Source organism: Theobroma cacao, chromosome 2 (assembly GCF_000208745.1).
Source record: "Theobroma cacao cultivar B97-61/B2 chromosome 2, Criollo_cocoa_genome_V2, whole genome shotgun sequence".
Lineage (NCBI taxonomy): Eukaryota > Viridiplantae > Streptophyta > Magnoliopsida > Malvales > Malvaceae > Theobroma > Theobroma cacao.
Window position 1 is genome coordinate 29,322,561 of NC_030851.1, and position 17,036 is coordinate 29,339,596.

Genomic DNA, 17,036 nt, shown 5'->3' on the forward strand with positions numbered 1-17,036 from the left:
TTGTTAACATATTATTTAAATTGACGATTCATTTCTTTTATAATCAATCTAATCTACTCATTGTGTTCAAATAATTTTAAAAAGTCAATAATTTACAATAATTATTTATTAATTTTCATCACTATTATAATATTTTTTAATTTAAAATCATTTCTTGTATAGAATATTAAAAAAAAAAAATTGATGCGAAGTGTACAAGCATTCTTTTTTTTGTAAAGGTAATAATTGGGCCAAACAGTTACAAATTACACCTTTACACGTCGAAGCAAAGAGTGGGTGCGAGCTACTAGACTCAAACCCAACCGAGCCGTAAGCCCTGATCTGGTAGAGGACTCTGACCCTCCAAGGTGGGCCTGTGGAAAATCAATGAAGAACACATGATTAACTAATAATCGTGTACTATAAAATACAATCACGTCATAAGCTGATTGGTGCACGTATATCCTAGCGGGTCGCACCCTGCCACGCACTTTTAAACCTTTTAGCTGCTTTTGACTTTCCCTCTTTTGTCTCACTCTGCTATTTTTTTCGTCACCCAAACACGTCGGCTCGCTCTCTCTGCTGCCGTGCCACGAATTCATAGTCTCGGACTCCACACTCCACAAAACCTACAAAGGCCGACCGTCGAAACTATAAAAGACTCCTCTCACTCACACTTTCAAAACATTGAAAAATTAGGGATCCGCTGTTTTTTATCAAAAAAAATTAATGGACTCATCTGCGCCGGTTCCTTCGCTGCATTTGGCCATGGCGGCATTAGTCGGAGCTTCATTAATGGCCATATCCGCTTTTTATATCCACAAACGCAGCGTCGACCACGTCATCGATCGACTCATAGAGATCCGCCGCGTCTGGCGGCCTAGAAGTCGCGTCGTCTCCGATGTAGATGGAGAGAACGAAGAAGAAGTGGATTACGAAGAGCAAGAAGAAGAAGAAGAAGAGGAAGAAGAAGTGGAGGAGTGTGAGAAAGGGGGCTCTCTCGAGCATAAAACGAGCGTGTCTAAATCTTTCGATGAGAAAATGGAGGTGTTGAGGAGTTATCGGATTTCCAGTTCGATGCCGAACGTGGCTTTGCGTAACGAGTGGTTCGAGGAAGATGCTAAGTTTGATCAGGTGGTGAGGGAAAGAGCTCAGACTTGCTCTGCTTCGTCACTTGACAAGCATAACTTTATTCCTTCCGGTCTTCCTCCACTTCAAACATCTCGGCGAGGTAATATGTTTATTTTAGGCCTGTAATTTCTTTTCGTTGTTGCTATAACTATCGAAACAATGTTTTTGTGAAGAGCGTGATAGAAATGTGGATTGATATGGAATTTATGGCATAGTTTAATGCGACATTGCCGGAAAGGAGTTTAGAATAGTTTGTTAGCAGTGAGGTAGGTAGAAAATTAAGGTTAATAGGTAAAGATTGGTTTCTCTAAAGTTGCTGATAGTTGAAAACAAATAAGTGCAAAGGAAAATGATAAAAATCGTTTCTACTAGGATTTTTTTATCTAAGTTTATTATGCATTTTGTTATCAAAACAATACCTTATTTTTTCATTTTTAATTCTTTAAAAACTCTCTGTTTTCTTTTATATTCAACCGTCCTTTTGTTCTTGCTTCAGTGAGCAAAATTAAAGTAAATAACAAAAGAAAATGCTAAATGTACCTTTTGGAATCAGTTCGTGGCTTGTTGTATATTGAGAATTTTGGGAAAACGGATCTGCTTCTGAACTAATCAAGAAGGCATTTGGAAATTTTCTGAATCCAGTTGCATTATATTTCACGTAAAGTAAGGTTTTCCTTTGCATTGTGCAGGAGAAAATCAGACTTTTAGTCGTGGTGTTTCCTCTACGAGGTTGGCTACCTATGGTCGGCTAATGACTCCAAGGTCCCCTGGTGGCAATGCTTTTGAAAGTGCTGGGGATTCTGATGAGGAAGGAACAGAGCCTGGAGATGAGGATGGCATTCTTTTTGGCGATGAAAATATCGATGGTTCTGGTGATTTGTTAAATGTTAGTGCCCCTTTTTCAATTTCTCTGTATACAGATATCATTGCTTATAATACACAATGTCTTTCAAAAGTAGTTTCAACAACATTTTTGAGTACATAAGATTTGCTATGTTGTTAGGTTTAAGGATTTATCATTTGTAACTAAGGCTAATTTTTGCATTACTAATTATTCATCAAAACAAAGGATATTTTGTTCATCTATTATTGGTGAATTTATACAGGATGTTGCTACAAAAGTTCAAAATTTATATTCTGTTCCATTTAGAGGTGAGGGTGTGAACTGTGTTCAAGACAAGAATCATAAAGCTACTGAAAACGAAGCAAAATCTTGTGTTGATCTAAATGGAAACGGAAAAGTGGATTCAGCTTTAGTGTGCATATTGGAGAGTGATCCTGTTTTTCACAAGACAAGTTTGCCTCTCAGAAGACCGTTGCATGGTATTATAAGTTCTCTAAATCTGAATAATTTTACTATGTAACTTAGTTGGAATTAGTGCTTTCAGATTTAATAAATTGGATTTTATAATTGCCTTATTTGTGAATGATTGTCTTGGTTGTATTAACACAATTTAGCTCTCTATTGATAGTGATTAGTTAAAATTGGCATGCCAAGTCAGAAATGGTCTTCACTGCTTACTTAATATGCTTGAACATAAAGCTACAAAGTTGATTTTTGTTCTGCTTCTTCCATCTGGATTTAGACTCAACAAATGTAGAAGAGGAAGAAGTAAGGAAAATGACACGGGAGTGTTTGGAATTGCGAGGCAAATATGTTTACAGGGAAGAGATTGCTCCATGGACAAAGGATTCTGTGACAGAACCTGGCACTCCAAAAGCAAGAAGTGATCCATTTCACTTTGAACCTGTTGAAAAAACAGCGGTGAAATTCTTTTTGCTTACTAATATTGTTTGGAAACAAAATTCAAATGTTTATTGTTGAACTTTTTGAAGAACCAGTGATCAAATACTTTTTGTATTTGAAGCTGTTTTATTCCTTTGCATGCAGCATCATTTAAGGATGGAAGATGGGGTTATACGTGTTTATGCAAGTGAAACTGGTACATACCATTGTGTATTTTATATTTCTCTGTCAATAGTGAATCAGTTTTGTTCAGTTAATTGTTATTCTAGAATCTGACAAGGTTATAGTGAATCAGTTTTGCTGTGCCAAAGATTTTGTAGCCTGGTAATATGATCCATGTGTAACATGTCTAGGTCCTCTCTAGCTTAATCTATTGGAAATGGGGGCATCAATTTACTTCAGTTATTGTTGTATAACTTGATCCATGTGTTTACATTACTTCGGTTATTCACTTTGATGGGCCCTAGCACAGTAAATTTTTCTATGAATATTCATTCAGACACTGCCGAGCTTTTCCCTGTCTCAAGTTCAACAACATTTTTCACTGATATGCATCATCTCCTAAAAGTCATGTCAATTGGAAATGTTCGCTCTGCTTGCCATCACCGACTAAGATTTCTTGAGGAGGTAGTGTTTTTGAACTCTTTTGAATTGTGTTTTCTTATCCACTTTGGCTTGTTTCTATAACTTACAATTGGACGCTACACAGAAGTTCCGCCTTCATCTATTAGTAAACGCAGATGGGGAGTTTTTGGCTCAGAAGAGTGCACCCCACCGTGATTTCTACAATATCCGGAAGGTTGATACACATGTGCATCATTCTGCTTGCATGAACCAGAAACATCTGCTACGCTTCATCAAATCAAAACTAAGAAAAGAACCTGATGAGGTTGTTTTGAATTCCCTTTGATTTGTTCATTTCAGCATCTTGTTTTTTGTTCATAAGCATATAAAATGACCCATAGTAAGCACAATCCTACTTGAAATTGTGCAGGTTGTTATATTTAGGGATGGAAAGTATATGACATTGAAAGAGGTTTTTGAGAGTTTGGATTTGACTGGGTATGCAAAGCCTTGGTTCCATTCTCTTCTATGTTTCAGAAATTAATACTTAGATTTATTTTTAGCATATGCTTCATCTATCTTTTACTTCAGATATGATCTCAATGTTGATTTGTTGGATGTCCATGCTGATAAGAGCACCTTTCACCGATTTGACAAATTCAATCTTAAATATAATCCTTGTGGGCAAAGCAGACTCAGAGAGATCTTCTTAAAGCAGGACAATCTTATCCAAGGTTTGACACATGATGTCATCAAAGCAAACTTAAATTTGTTCAGTGTCTGGTCAGACATATCTTCTTTTTCTTTTATTTATTTCTAAAATGGTCACTTCTTTTTGATAAATATTCTCCTTTCAATTTTCACTTTGTATTTTGAATTCATATTGGTATCAAGGTCATAACTGTATTTTATTAAAACAATTTAATTGAATATCACAGGGCGTTTTTTGGCAGAAGTAACAAAGCAAGTTCTATCTGACCTTGAAGCAAGCAAATACCAGGTTGATGTTGATAGATAAATTGAGCCCAGAGAAGTCATAATTCTGCTTTAATCAATTACTTGTTTACCCTTCATTAATTAAACACATACTGTCAAACATATTTCTTTTAGTCACATGATCATATATGTCCCTTCCAAAGTTTTACTTTCTTTAAATGTCTGCATGCTATTTGAAGTTTAGTTCCTTGATTTAATTTTGTTTCTCTTGTTTCTGTGGGATGGCCTTAGGCATTTGGTCTAGTTAGTATTTTAAATTATGATATGAAACTTTGATATTGTTATGCAATGTGAGTTTTACCTCATAAACCTGATGCAGCATCAGGGTAAAGCTCAACCTTAATGATTTGATTACTGACTGAATTTATTTTGCTGCAGCCTAGGAATTGTTGTCATTATTTCTACTAATTGACCTTAAAGGTTCAAATGCCTTTCTTTGACTGCCATATTCACCAATACCTTTATCTAAGTAATATATCATTTCTTTTCCAGATGGCAGAGTACAGGGTGTCCATATATGGAAGGAAACAAAGCGAATGGGATCAGTTAGCAAGTTGGTTTATTAACAATGAAATTTATAGTGAAAATGCCGTTTGGTTAATCCAGGTAGAATGCCAATAGCCCAATACTATTTCTTCTTCTATCTAGCAAGCTCCCCCACTGTCTAGCCATTGCATAAAGATACTTGTTCTTTTTGATATCTTGTTTGAATATGCTTATTTAAGCATTAGTTAACTTATGGTTATCCTGGATCATGTCTCATTAATTAGTCCAAATGATTGTATCTGCTTGAACATGTTTTAGAAGTATTTCAGGGTATGGACTAGCTATTTAAATGTTAGAAATTAAAATTAAGATTAGTTGGTGTGGCATCATGTCCATATTAAGCATCATCTTTCTGCTGGTGTTCTCTATCTCTCTCTCTCTCTCTCTGTATTTTTCTTAAGACAAAGGTAACTTGCTTCTCATGATTTTGACTTAATTGTGCAGCTACCACGATTGTATAATGTGTACAAGCAAATGGGAATTGTAAAATCTTTTCAGAATATTCTGGACAATGTGTTCATTCCACTATTTGAAGTTACAGTTGATCCAAATTCTCATCCTCAACTTCATGTTTTCCTAATGATGGTGAGTTTTATGTTCTGTCAAGAACATACGATGCATTTCAAGCATGCATCTTTATTGAAGTGACCTGCATTACAACTAGTTACTAAATGGTCCACTTTAGCCACCACTTTTATGTTGTAATTATTTTAATTATTCGAAGCTGTCTTGAGCCATAGTGTTTGGTCAATTTTTTGGGTCACCACTGCTTGTTGAACATGGGCGCACCACACAATTTTAGATGATTTTGTTTATTCAGCCACAGTTTGTTTACTCAAGTTTTTTTTATAAATGCATTATTTGCAAAACTTTCCTCAATTGTCATCAGTGATCAGTTTATTAGGAAAAGTATGAAATCAGATTTTACTAGACAATGCCACAATGAAAATGCTAATATGTCTCATAGTACAGGTTGTTGGTTTTGATTTAGTTGATGATGAAAGTAAACCAGAGCGGCGTCCTACTAAGCACATGCCAAAGCCTGCTGAATGGACCAATGAATTTAATCCTGCATATTCGTATTATGCGTATTACTTCTATGCAAACCTGTATACTCTCAACAAGGTTAGTATCTTGTTCTAATTTTATCATACCTATGTTTCATACCCATCATGCTTTTTATACAGCAGTAGGGTTTTGCAGTTATTGGTGTTGGGGGAAAGATATAGATAGCTTTTATATTTCTACGTAATTATCAATGCCTGATTCAGTAATATACGGAACAAAATTAGGTAATGAAAGTAATTGTTGAACTCAATCTTGCTGAATATTAAAGTTCATCAGAATGAGGATATGAGGGAGTGCAACATCCTGTCATCCCAAGATACTTAAACCAAAAGGGGTTTGAGGTGGTGGGGGCAGAGTGGGTGGCTTAAAGAGGAATATTATTTTATCCTGGATCATATTGTTACTAATATTATGTCAAATCATTTCATAATTTTTCTGTTTTTCTTTTCCAGCTTCGTGAGTCAAAAGGATTGCCAACGATAAAACTTCGACCTCACTGTGGGGAGGTTTAAGTCAATTTCTTTGTCTCTGTTTCAATCTTTCTATAGTTATTCAAATGCTTATTATATTTGCAAATTTATGCAGGCTGGCGATATTGACCACTTAGCTGCTGCTTTCCTTCTGTGCAACAATATATCTCATGGGATTAATCTGAGGAAATCCCCTGTTTTGCAGTACTTGTATTACCTTGCTCAGGTTGGTTTGCAGGATTTGCCATACGCATGTTCCTTTCAAGAAGTTAGTTTTAGCCTATTTTATGTTGTAAAATAGAGTGTGAAGCATGGCGTGTGCATGGTTAGTGTTTCAGTTGTAGTATGCACTTATACAAGAACCAATCAGCAGGGATGTTATCACTGTAGATCTCATTCCATTCTGTTGGAATATGTAGAATATGCATCTGCAGTTCCTGTATTATTCAGCATAAAAAGTTTATGAGCGACTTTTGGAATGGCATTTTACCTTTAAAACAGTAAAATTGTTTCAATTACATGGTTGATCACCTTGCTTTTTTTTATCAGATTGGATTGGCTATGTCTCCTCTGAGCAATAATTCCCTTTTCCTGGACTATCATCGCAACCCATTTCCTGCTTTCTTTCAGCGTGGACTAAATGTTTCACTTTCATCTGATGATCCATTGCAAATTCACTTGACGAAGGAACCTCTTGTGGAAGAGTACAGTGTTGCAGCACAGGTTTGTTACTTGCATTTGTCATCTTTCATGAAAATATATCTGTAATAATTAGAAAACCAGAAAGCCCGTTTTCTCTTTCTTCTTTTTCAAATGTTCCTGAAGATATCTTAATGTCAAAGGTAGATGTTCATCCAACTTATCTACCTTTCCCCGCACCATTAAAACCCTCCTGCAGGAACAAGTAAACGAAAGGCATAATGATAAGATAAGCCCTTGAATTATATCAAAATTCTTACTGAAGTCTCTAATTTTCTATTCATATCAATTGAGCTCTCAACTTATATTAAAACAGAACTGCTAAACCAGAATCGAAGAGAGAAAGAGGAAAGGGAAAGGGTGAGATTGAGGAAAGAGTGGAGGCCATGGTCCTAAATCCAGCTGTCAGTTTTCTCATCTCAAGATTTTCTCCGTCTCCAAATCAAAACATCCAAGAAACAAGATAACAAGATCCAGATTTTAATCCCTAATTCCTATCACAAGGCAGAGAAGGACCCAAATACCCAAAACTAAGTAAATTTTATTTATTTGATAACTGATTGCTATGTCATCTACTTTTACACACGTGTATGATGTCATCTAATTTTTTCCTCGTTCATCCCATTAAGTTGAGGGTTCAGTTGATGTAAATAAAAGAGTAAGAGCTTAAGTGAGGATTTTGGTATAATTCACGCACTTATATTATCATTATGTCTAAAGGAAAAGACACATAGTAACGTGTGTAAAGATAATGCATGATCTATGCAGTCATTATAAATCAGTACTTTGCAGGTTTGGAAGCTCAGTGCTTGTGACTTATGTGAGATTGCAAGAAATTCTGTATACCAGTCTGGATTTTCACATATAGCAAAGGTGAGACCTCCATAACTCTTATTTTTCAGCTTTTCTGTGCCATTTAAATTTTCTTTTGAAGTATGGAAATCACTTGCTGAATTCACACCTTTCAAGCACAAGAACCAAGCAAAATTTCCCATTCTGTCTTTTTACATGTACATTTCCCTCCTATAGGGGTATGATCCAAGTTAAAACTGTATTCCCCATTTGAGGTCTAATTTCATGTAAGCTGCAGATATTAACAGACAAAAGGAAATAGAACTAAAATGTGCTTCTCTCATATGTCATTTTCTGCTTATAGGCAGATGGGGGTTAAATTGTTTTGGTTTGTAAGGACCTGTCAATACGTAGACCAAATAAATGATGAAAGGCAACAATTTTAATATCTTAGTGAATTGTACCTATTTAGGGTAACTTACATTGAAGATAAAAGAATGAAAAGATGAAAAAGTTGCTTACATTTTAGATAACAGGTATAGACTCAATTTGTTTTTTCTTCAACTCTTGTATCATCAACATCATTGGCATGATGTTCATTAAGTTACATCCACATTAAACAGGACCAGATGGCCAATAGGGACATTATATAACCTGTGACTGCACTCAAGTTTGTGTATGGTTGACAACAGGCCTTGAACAAACCCTTTTTGAGTGTCCAAGCCTTTTGTAAAACCTTGTTAAAATTTTATCTAATCATTCAAAATAGATAAAAAAGAATTTTGAAAATTAGGGTTGCTGGAGAAGCTAAATTTTTTGTTATATATTCTGGGGAAGCTCATAATGTGGATTTGAAAAATGACTGGGGTATGGTTTTCAGACATTGACTGACTTCCTTTAATGGTCTTCTTGGTAATCATGACTGCTTTTTGATCCTTTTCCACTCTTCTCAGTTGTTACTATCTCTCTTGCATAGTAAATCTGTGAAAGGAGCCCAGGGTAAAAATTTCATTTTGTACATATCATTCCTTTTTGATCTTTCCTGCAGTTGCATTGGCTTGGTAACAAATATTTCCTGCGAGGCCCAGAAGGGAATGACATTCACAAGACAAATGTTCCAAGTATGAGGATTGCATTTCGATATGAGGTAAATATACTCTACACTTTTAGTAAACTTATAGTGAAAAATAAGAGTGCATCTTGTGGTGGCTAATGATTTAGAACTGGCAGACATGGAAAGAGGAGATGCAATATGTTTACTCAGGAAGAGCAAGAATACCTGAAGAAATAGATCCTGCAATGTGATTGAATGTCAACTATGAAGCAAAATTTGATTAGGGTCGTGCTGAGTTTGGATTATGTCAAGATTCCAAGACAAATGAGTTCATATCATCACTTCAGTTGAAGCTGGATATGAGAAGAATCTTTGATCCGTATTGAGGTTCCTGCTTTTGGCTGAGTAGAATGGGATTATGATTCTCCCTTGGGAATTGGGGGAAATTGGCGAATGCTTACAAATTGCAAAGCATTCTTTCTAACAAATAAGCAATTAAGAATAATTTATACTAAGACATTAGTGAAGGACCAATTTGTATGACTCATAGTTCTGGCTTGTAGTTATTCAGTGAGACGACCTCGAGAGTTGGTTTTATACAAACTGCGCGACAAATGAATGAAGTCACTGGCATCAATAGCATGAGTGATCAACCCTTTTTGTCTCAATTGTGATTTACATCAAATTGAGCTTATATTGAAGAAAGTAAGATACTCAAAAACATTTCATAATTTTAATTTCTTTCATGTAATATCTTGTATAAATGTTTTCTTTTCCTCATGAATAATTTTTGTTCTTACAAAAGTTAGATTAGAATGATAGTTGTATTTTGTAAAATTATCAAAATACTCTTAAATATAAAAATTAATTTATTTATTTACATTTAAAAATTACTTTTATAATTTTATTAAATAAATTTAGCAGAATATAAAAAAAAATTAAAAGAGTGATTGTAGCTGGTTTTTTTTCTCTTCTCGTACATTATTTAGAAGCCAATAGATATAGATTCAAATCAGAAATGAAACGAGAGAAACAACGCTTAACAGTGGATGAAAGTGGCGAGAGCTTAAGTAACAAGTGGCTCTTATGGTTTTCTGTTTTATTTTATGTGGAAAGAGTAAAAAGAAAAATGGAAAAAAAAAAAAAAAGTGGGAGTGTAGAAATTTACCCGCACAGGCACAGCAGGAAAAGAGGCATCGGCTCGGCTGCTCCTTTTGCGCTCCCTCCCTCCCCTTATTAACGCTACTCTCATTTTCAAGTCTCTCAACGAATAAAGCAAAACCCCAACCCAAAAACCCACAATCAACAACCTTTCACTTCCTCCGCCCCTTTCTTTCCGAAATTCCCCATCCCGCCGCTCCCTTTCCCCACCGCCACCACCCCGGTGGTGCTCTCTCTTAACTCCGATCAGCCACCACTTCCAACACCATCAATTCCTCAAATGGCGGCCTCCGCAGCAGCAACTGCTTCCTCCGACGCGACAGCCACTACTTCTTCAGAGGGCCCCGTTCTTAACCTCATCAACAAGCGCCTTCGTGCCCTACGCAAGAAATACAACCGCATCCTCCAGATGGAAGAATCCGTCTCTCAAGGCAAACCCTTAAACAAAGAACAAGAAGAAGTCCTCCGTTCCAAACCCGCCGTCTCCGCCCTCATCGATGAACTCGAGAAGCTTCGCCAGCCTCTCTCTTCCGCCGTCTCCGAAGAAATCTCACTCGCCTTACAGCGTCAAACCATTTTTCCGGACGAGACAGCCTCAGAAGCCCAACAGGACGAGACTGAAGTTCAAGAGCAACAGCCCAATGAGCCCGATCATGCGGTTGAGGATCTCCTCAATCTGCTCTATTTCGGGTCGATATTCGATGTCAAGTCTCAGAATGATTTTACTTCCACCATGTTGACTAGGACTCACGAGAGAGGCTGTTGCTTGACTTACGATTATGTGACCGATGACGCTACCGATCTGCTTAGCGAAAAAGATTTGGATTTGATTTCGATGCTGAGTGGACTGTTGACCTCTCGACCTGCTGATTCAAGTTTGTCTCACAAGAATGCTTTGCACCGCTGCCTACACCATGCTAAACTATGGCTTTCTAACTCCGACCAGCCCATTGAACCCAATGCCGACGTTTCCTGTAATAATTCACTGTTTTCATTTCGTGGGGTTTTCACAACTATTATTTTTTGTTAGATTTCTGGTTTTCTGACTTGGTAGGTTTTTTGTTGCAGATGCTGGGTTGAGAGAGAGGCTTAACAAGATTATGGCTTTGGATTATTTTACAACCACACCGGAGATGAAGGCTCCTGTTGAAGTGGCGGCTGTTGCTGCTGGGACTTATACCACTTTCCAGGTTCCAGTGCACGGTGTGCCCATCTCTGTGCCTGTTCAGGCGGAAGGTTCAGTGGGGCAGTACCAGCAGAAGGTATTAACTTTGTTTTACTTTTAAGAAAGGGAGTGTGAGGTTTGGTTATTGGATTTTACTTTGCATTTTATTTCTTGATATATGTTTGATATAAAAATTTCTGGCTGCCCTGTTTCTATACTTTTATCATGGCTGAAATGATTGCTAATGTGTTTTGTTTGATGCAATGCCCTGAGCTCTTCCTTTTCAGCTATATCGCAGCTATAGAGAAGGGGAAAAATGAAACAAGAGTATTTTCAAAGTTTCTTTGTATAAGTTAAACGAAAACTGGAATTGGAGAAACAAATTTTTACATGTCAGTCTAATTATGTGAGCAATCTCAATACCTTTATTTGTTATTTCTGTTTATTGTTAAGTTAAGGTTAATACTTTGGCATGAGAGAGACTAAGAAGATTTAACTGCACGTTTCAGAGTAACAGCACCTTGCCTTGTAGGATTTTGTAATGGTCTATTTGTTGTATCTATTTGTTGTTCTCTCAATTTTATTCTGTCCCTACATCTCTAGCTTGCAAATAGAATTGGACTGTCTATCTATGTTTAAATTGTAGTTGTGCAAAAAGTGGAAATTGACTGCAAACTTTTTATTAGACTTAACCAGGACCTTAGAAAGAAAGTCTTGTACCTGTGTGCAATAGCAGATACAACTGTTGAAACAGTGAATGATCGTGTTTACTAGATCTATATCATTATGTATTGGAGAATATTATTGGTGTTTTGGTGTTGTCTGAGGCTATAGATCATTTGTACTTTCTAGGAGAAGAAAAATATTATTCATTTGCAGCTGTTGCAAGACCATTGGGACCTCAACATTATCAAACTCTATTAAGTATTTTCTTCATATGCATAAGAAAGGAGCACAAATAAGAGTTTCTAGCTATGGTAACAAATCTACCTCATGTAATGTCCTCATTTTTGTATTGTTAAGGATGAAACTGGTTGTAAGATAAATATGAACTATTTGGAGACTAAGATGCAGGTTTAATTAAAATCAAATACATAGGAAATTATGGGGGCAAAATAGGATTTGTAAAGGGTTGGTGTAGAAGACTGATTGAATGATTTGAAATTCTTGTAAGGTGTATCTACTTGTTAGGCGTTTATTTTTAGAGCTATATTGATGGTAACTCTTGATCAAAGGTCTGGTGTACAATTGGTGCTAGTTAGGATAGCATTATAAGGAGGGTCTTCTATTTATTGGGATGTTAGTCTGGTTTTTGAGTTCTTAGTCCTGTGGTTGAGTTAGATGGGATAAATATATAAGCTGCTTCTAAACTTTTTATCTAGTTTCCTTGGACATGATGCCTAAGATTGAGCAACTTAAGAGCAAGGCAAAGCATAATTGCTAAAAACATCCTTCCAAACAGATTTTTCTTAGTTGAAAGTATTGACATAAATATCGTGAAGATTCCAGAATTCGACTTCCTACTTCCAAAGTTAACTTTGAACCAGTCTAAAGTATAGGTGAAAGCTTACACTCAGAAGCTAGGATAATAAGAAGGGTTTCCTACTCATGGGCATGTTTCAAGGCTGATTAATCTTTGGAATTTGACTACAAAAAAATGCTTCTGAGAACTAATGTTGTCTTGCTAGTTTTCCATTCACTTCTTCACACCTGTGCATATGTCCTATTTGGGTGTTGACAGAGGTTGCTCCCAACTACCTTGTGTAATTTGTTATTTTAGATCATATGTATGTTGCATTCTGAAAATTGATTCTCTAGCATAAAGCCTTCGGTCTTTTTAGGCTTCTCTGTTCAACTATATATTTAGGGATTTGTAGCAGTAATGACATATCTTAGTTGGGTTTACTTTAGTTGTTGGTGGCTGTGGCTAAGTCCAAGTTATTTAAAGGTTGAGTTCTATAATAAATATTCAAGTTGCTAGTTATTTGGCACAAAAGCATTCTTGCTCAGTCATGTCATCTAATTTTCTATACTAATGTATCCCTTTTCTCTGTGGAGCTTAACCCTGTAGTGATTTGTACTCCTTTCATGTATACTTCCAGGAGAAATGGGAGGCTTGGTTATCTTATTTTGCAATTTATTCATTCCTTGCAGTTGATTGTTGGAATTGGCAGCATACTTGCTTGAATCCATTCCTGTAATTTCTCCTTTATTTCAAATACTTTTAATTTCTGTTGCTTCCTTATGAATTTTTTCTTAACAATCACCTTAGAACAGTTTTCCGAGAGGCATGTTGTGCTTTTGTTAGCTCTAAGGTAAAATTCGGTGCTAAGCAAGCACGTTTGATGTTTCATTTGATATATAAATTTTTAGAATAATTTGGCAAAGCTCTTGAGCATCTGGCTCATTGGATGGTGCATGAGCAGGGTTCAAATCTCCCCTTTTCCAAAAAAAAAAAACAAAGAATAATTTGGCAAAGGACAAGGTTAGTTTACGATTTCTTACAAAAAGTAGTACTGATATACAAATTTGACTTCAATAGTTGCAAATTCAGAAGCTGATGCCGAAAGAAAAGATGTGCTATTCTTTGGCAAGGCAGTTTAATTGGCAGAGGAACATGAAGGGCTAAGAAATGGTGACATGGCTTCATTTCAAATATCACAAGGTGAAATTGGAAGACTATAAATGGTGGGTTGGGTTGTGTAGGATGGGTTTGTGCCTTGGCTGGCTTAAGGATAGTGTAATTAAAAGATCTCATGTTAGTTGCTTCTTTCTGCCTTGGTGCTTTTAGGCTTTGTTGGAACTTGTGTTGATTCTTACAGATTATTATGTGGTGGTGAAGTAGGAATGAATTGATAGGTCGGAATTGGCTGACTTGATCGTGGTGTTTCTTATTTTTCCTTTCTCTAAACCCTCCTTTGGACTTAATTTCACTTTGTTTTATGCTGCTTCATTATTTTAAGGCCAGAGTGTTTGGTGTTTCTGATGGGTGTTATTTTGGTTTGGCATAAGTTGACATGTTTAAATTTTATTTGGAGCTGCCTTTCCCCTGTTAGTTTTAGTATTCCAAATGGGGATTGTGTTTTCACGTTATTTCATATTTTATGTAGGAGGAGGATACATCAAATTATCAAGAAGCTGAGACAGGTGACAATCAATATAGTGCTGCAGAGGAACTTCAGAAGGTGTTTTAAGTTAGCTGTAACACTATGTTTATTCCTCTAGGATTTTGTTTATTTGATTTAATGTAGGAAGCTTGTGCTCTGCAGGAAGAACTGGAGATAGAAAATCATGCACCAGAGGATATTACAGTTCAAGACGAACAAGGCACACTACAGGTGGATGTGGAGCATAATCAGAGAGATGTAGAACCCAAGGAGCAACAGTATGTTCCTCGAAGACCCTATCAGAATCAAAGAGGTGGTCGTGGTACTGGGGGTGGCCGTAGGGGTTACTCCAATGGTCGTGGAGGTCGAGGCAGTGGAAGGGGAGGTGGAGCCTACCAGAATGGTCGCAGCCAATATTATGATCAGCCTGGCAACTACTATTCTAGGAACTACTATAACAACAGGGGAAGAGGTGGCAGAGGTGGTGGCAACCCTTACAACAATCATGGCTCAGCAGTGCAGGGTGGTCATGTGTCAGCCGATGTTGGTGTGGCTTCATGACAGCTTCACTCTGTTTATAGGGTCCGTTTTTAAAGGTGGGTGGTGAAAATGTATTTTTTTTTTTTGCTTTGCATGAAACATGGTTTGAATGTGGGTTGATGTTGATATCGTACCATCCAGGACACCCCATTTAACGACTTTTTGTAGTTCAGTTAAGTAAGGACTTTTATTGGAAACATTGAAAAACAAGAAGAGTTGTAGCAATATTTTTTTGGTTTAACATGCAATTCTTGTGGTCGTTTATTGATCAATCGGCAAGGGCTATTATGGTTGGTGGGTGGGAATCCCAGTTCACCAATCTAGGGGTGATGAAATCATATGCGCCCTCCTTAGATTCGTCAATAACTAGGTATTCGGACTTAGGATGTCATTTTCCTTTCCGATGCTTATGCCCAGCCCTAGTTAATATTCTGCACAAGTAGCATGTTTCCAGCAAAAAGCCAATTAGAGGGAGGTGGTACTAAGTCCTATGTGTTATTTTAGGCCAAGGCATTGTATTCTTCGAAAATGGCTTGCTTCCAAAGGTCTTTGAAGGCTTGTGCAGCATTGGTGGGCTTTGTGGGTGCAGGAAGAGGATGCTTTGTGACAGTATATAACTGCTTAGGCTTGAAAATGTTATTTTGACACCTTGTAACCATGGGATATGTTTGTTGAGGTGGATCTACCATAGAGGTTAAGGTAATAGATGTGGAATTGTAAAGAGTTGAGAATCTGTCACCCATGGTGGCCACTTGCAGATTGTCAGAAAGAGAAGATGATGGAAAAAAGGGTGAAACAGGATCTAAGTCAGAATAATCTATTACAGGATTTCAAGCTGTCTTTGAACTGTTAAAATTTTGTGTGCGAGATGAGGATAGATGAGTAAATGAAAATTGGGATTCATTAAATAGAACATGTCTTTGATATAAAAACCTGGTTATTAGATAAAAGGTCAAGAGAGAGATATGCACTTTGATTTTTGGAGTAGCCAAGAAATACACATCGTTTGGACTTGCTTTGTAATTTGTGTGCATTGTATGGCTTAAACCATGGATCGCATAGACAGTCGAAAACTTTGAATTTAGAATAGTTTGGATTTTGATTAAATAGTACCTGATGTGGAAATTTACCTTGAAGTGCAGAATATGGCAATCTGTTTAATAGACAGATAGAAGTAGAGATGGCATAAGACCAATAAGATAAAGGTTGAGATGCTTGACGAAGAAAATTGATACTTGTTTCAGCAATACTTCGATGTCTTCTCTCAATAATTGCATTGTGTTGGGGTGTGTGTGGTGGTGTTTGAAGGTGTTGAATGCCAAAAAAACTAAAAAAAGGAGACTGCGAGTGTGGCACCGCAATGCCAAAGATTTGAGGCTGCGGCGCTGAGGAGAAGAAGTGCACCATACAAAAATATGAGAAAGTGGCATTGTGAAGCCAAAAAATTGAGGTTGCGCCACTATGTCAATATCCCGGGCAGATGAATTCTGGATTTGACTCAAAGTAGGGTTTTTTGGAGGCTATTTAAGCAAAAAGTCTTTCAAGGAATTGAGACCAAAGAAAGGAGGTAATGCAACCTTCGGTGATGACTCAAAAGGTCATATTGAAGGTATTGGTACAATCAAAAGGAAGATTATGATAATGATGTAGGTATCCTTCAGGAGCAAATTGAAGAGCTTGATCTTAACAAAGAAGGATCTAAAGAAGGTGAAGAAGCACCACAAGAAGAATAGCAACGTATGGAACAAATCATTGAAGAAAAGAAGGCTAACTATCCTATGGTTAGAAAAAAAGTTGATGAAAGTAAGATTTTTGGTGATCCCACCTAAAAGGTAGGGAAAAGAGTATGAGCCAAACATGTTTGCGACTATGTTGCCTTCATTTCTCAAATTGAGCCTAAAAATATTGATGATGCATTAAATGATGAACATTGGATTTTAGCAATGCAAGAATAATTAAATCAATTTGATAGAAGTAAAGTATGGGAATTAGTTCCTAGACCACATGATTGTCCCAA

General features: G+C 36.7%; 2 protein-coding genes across 2 annotated transcripts; both read left to right on the forward strand.

The window, feature by feature from the left end:
* Positions 503–9,797, forward strand: LOC18609291 (probable AMP deaminase). The gene is made up of 19 exons (XM_018116204.1): positions 503–1,210; positions 1,800–1,996; positions 2,217–2,433; positions 2,697–2,875; positions 3,002–3,053; positions 3,357–3,484; positions 3,567–3,746; positions 3,852–3,919; positions 4,013–4,155; positions 4,360–4,421; positions 4,910–5,023; positions 5,408–5,548; positions 5,936–6,088; positions 6,484–6,537; positions 6,617–6,727; positions 7,051–7,224; positions 7,993–8,073; positions 9,041–9,139; positions 9,223–9,797. Exons 1-19 carry the CDS (start codon positions 709–711, stop codon positions 9,295–9,297), a joined length of 2,730 nt encoding a protein of 909 aa, XP_017971693.1. The 5' UTR covers positions 503–708; the 3' UTR covers positions 9,298–9,797.
* LOC18609292 lies at positions 10,260–15,278 on the forward strand. Its single transcript, XM_007044326.2, has 4 exons — positions 10,260–11,181; positions 11,276–11,469; positions 14,483–14,557; positions 14,642–15,278. The coding sequence occupies exons 1-4, from the start codon at positions 10,488–10,490 to the stop codon at positions 15,038–15,040; spliced, it is 1,362 nt and encodes a 453-aa protein (XP_007044388.2). The 5' UTR covers positions 10,260–10,487; the 3' UTR covers positions 15,041–15,278.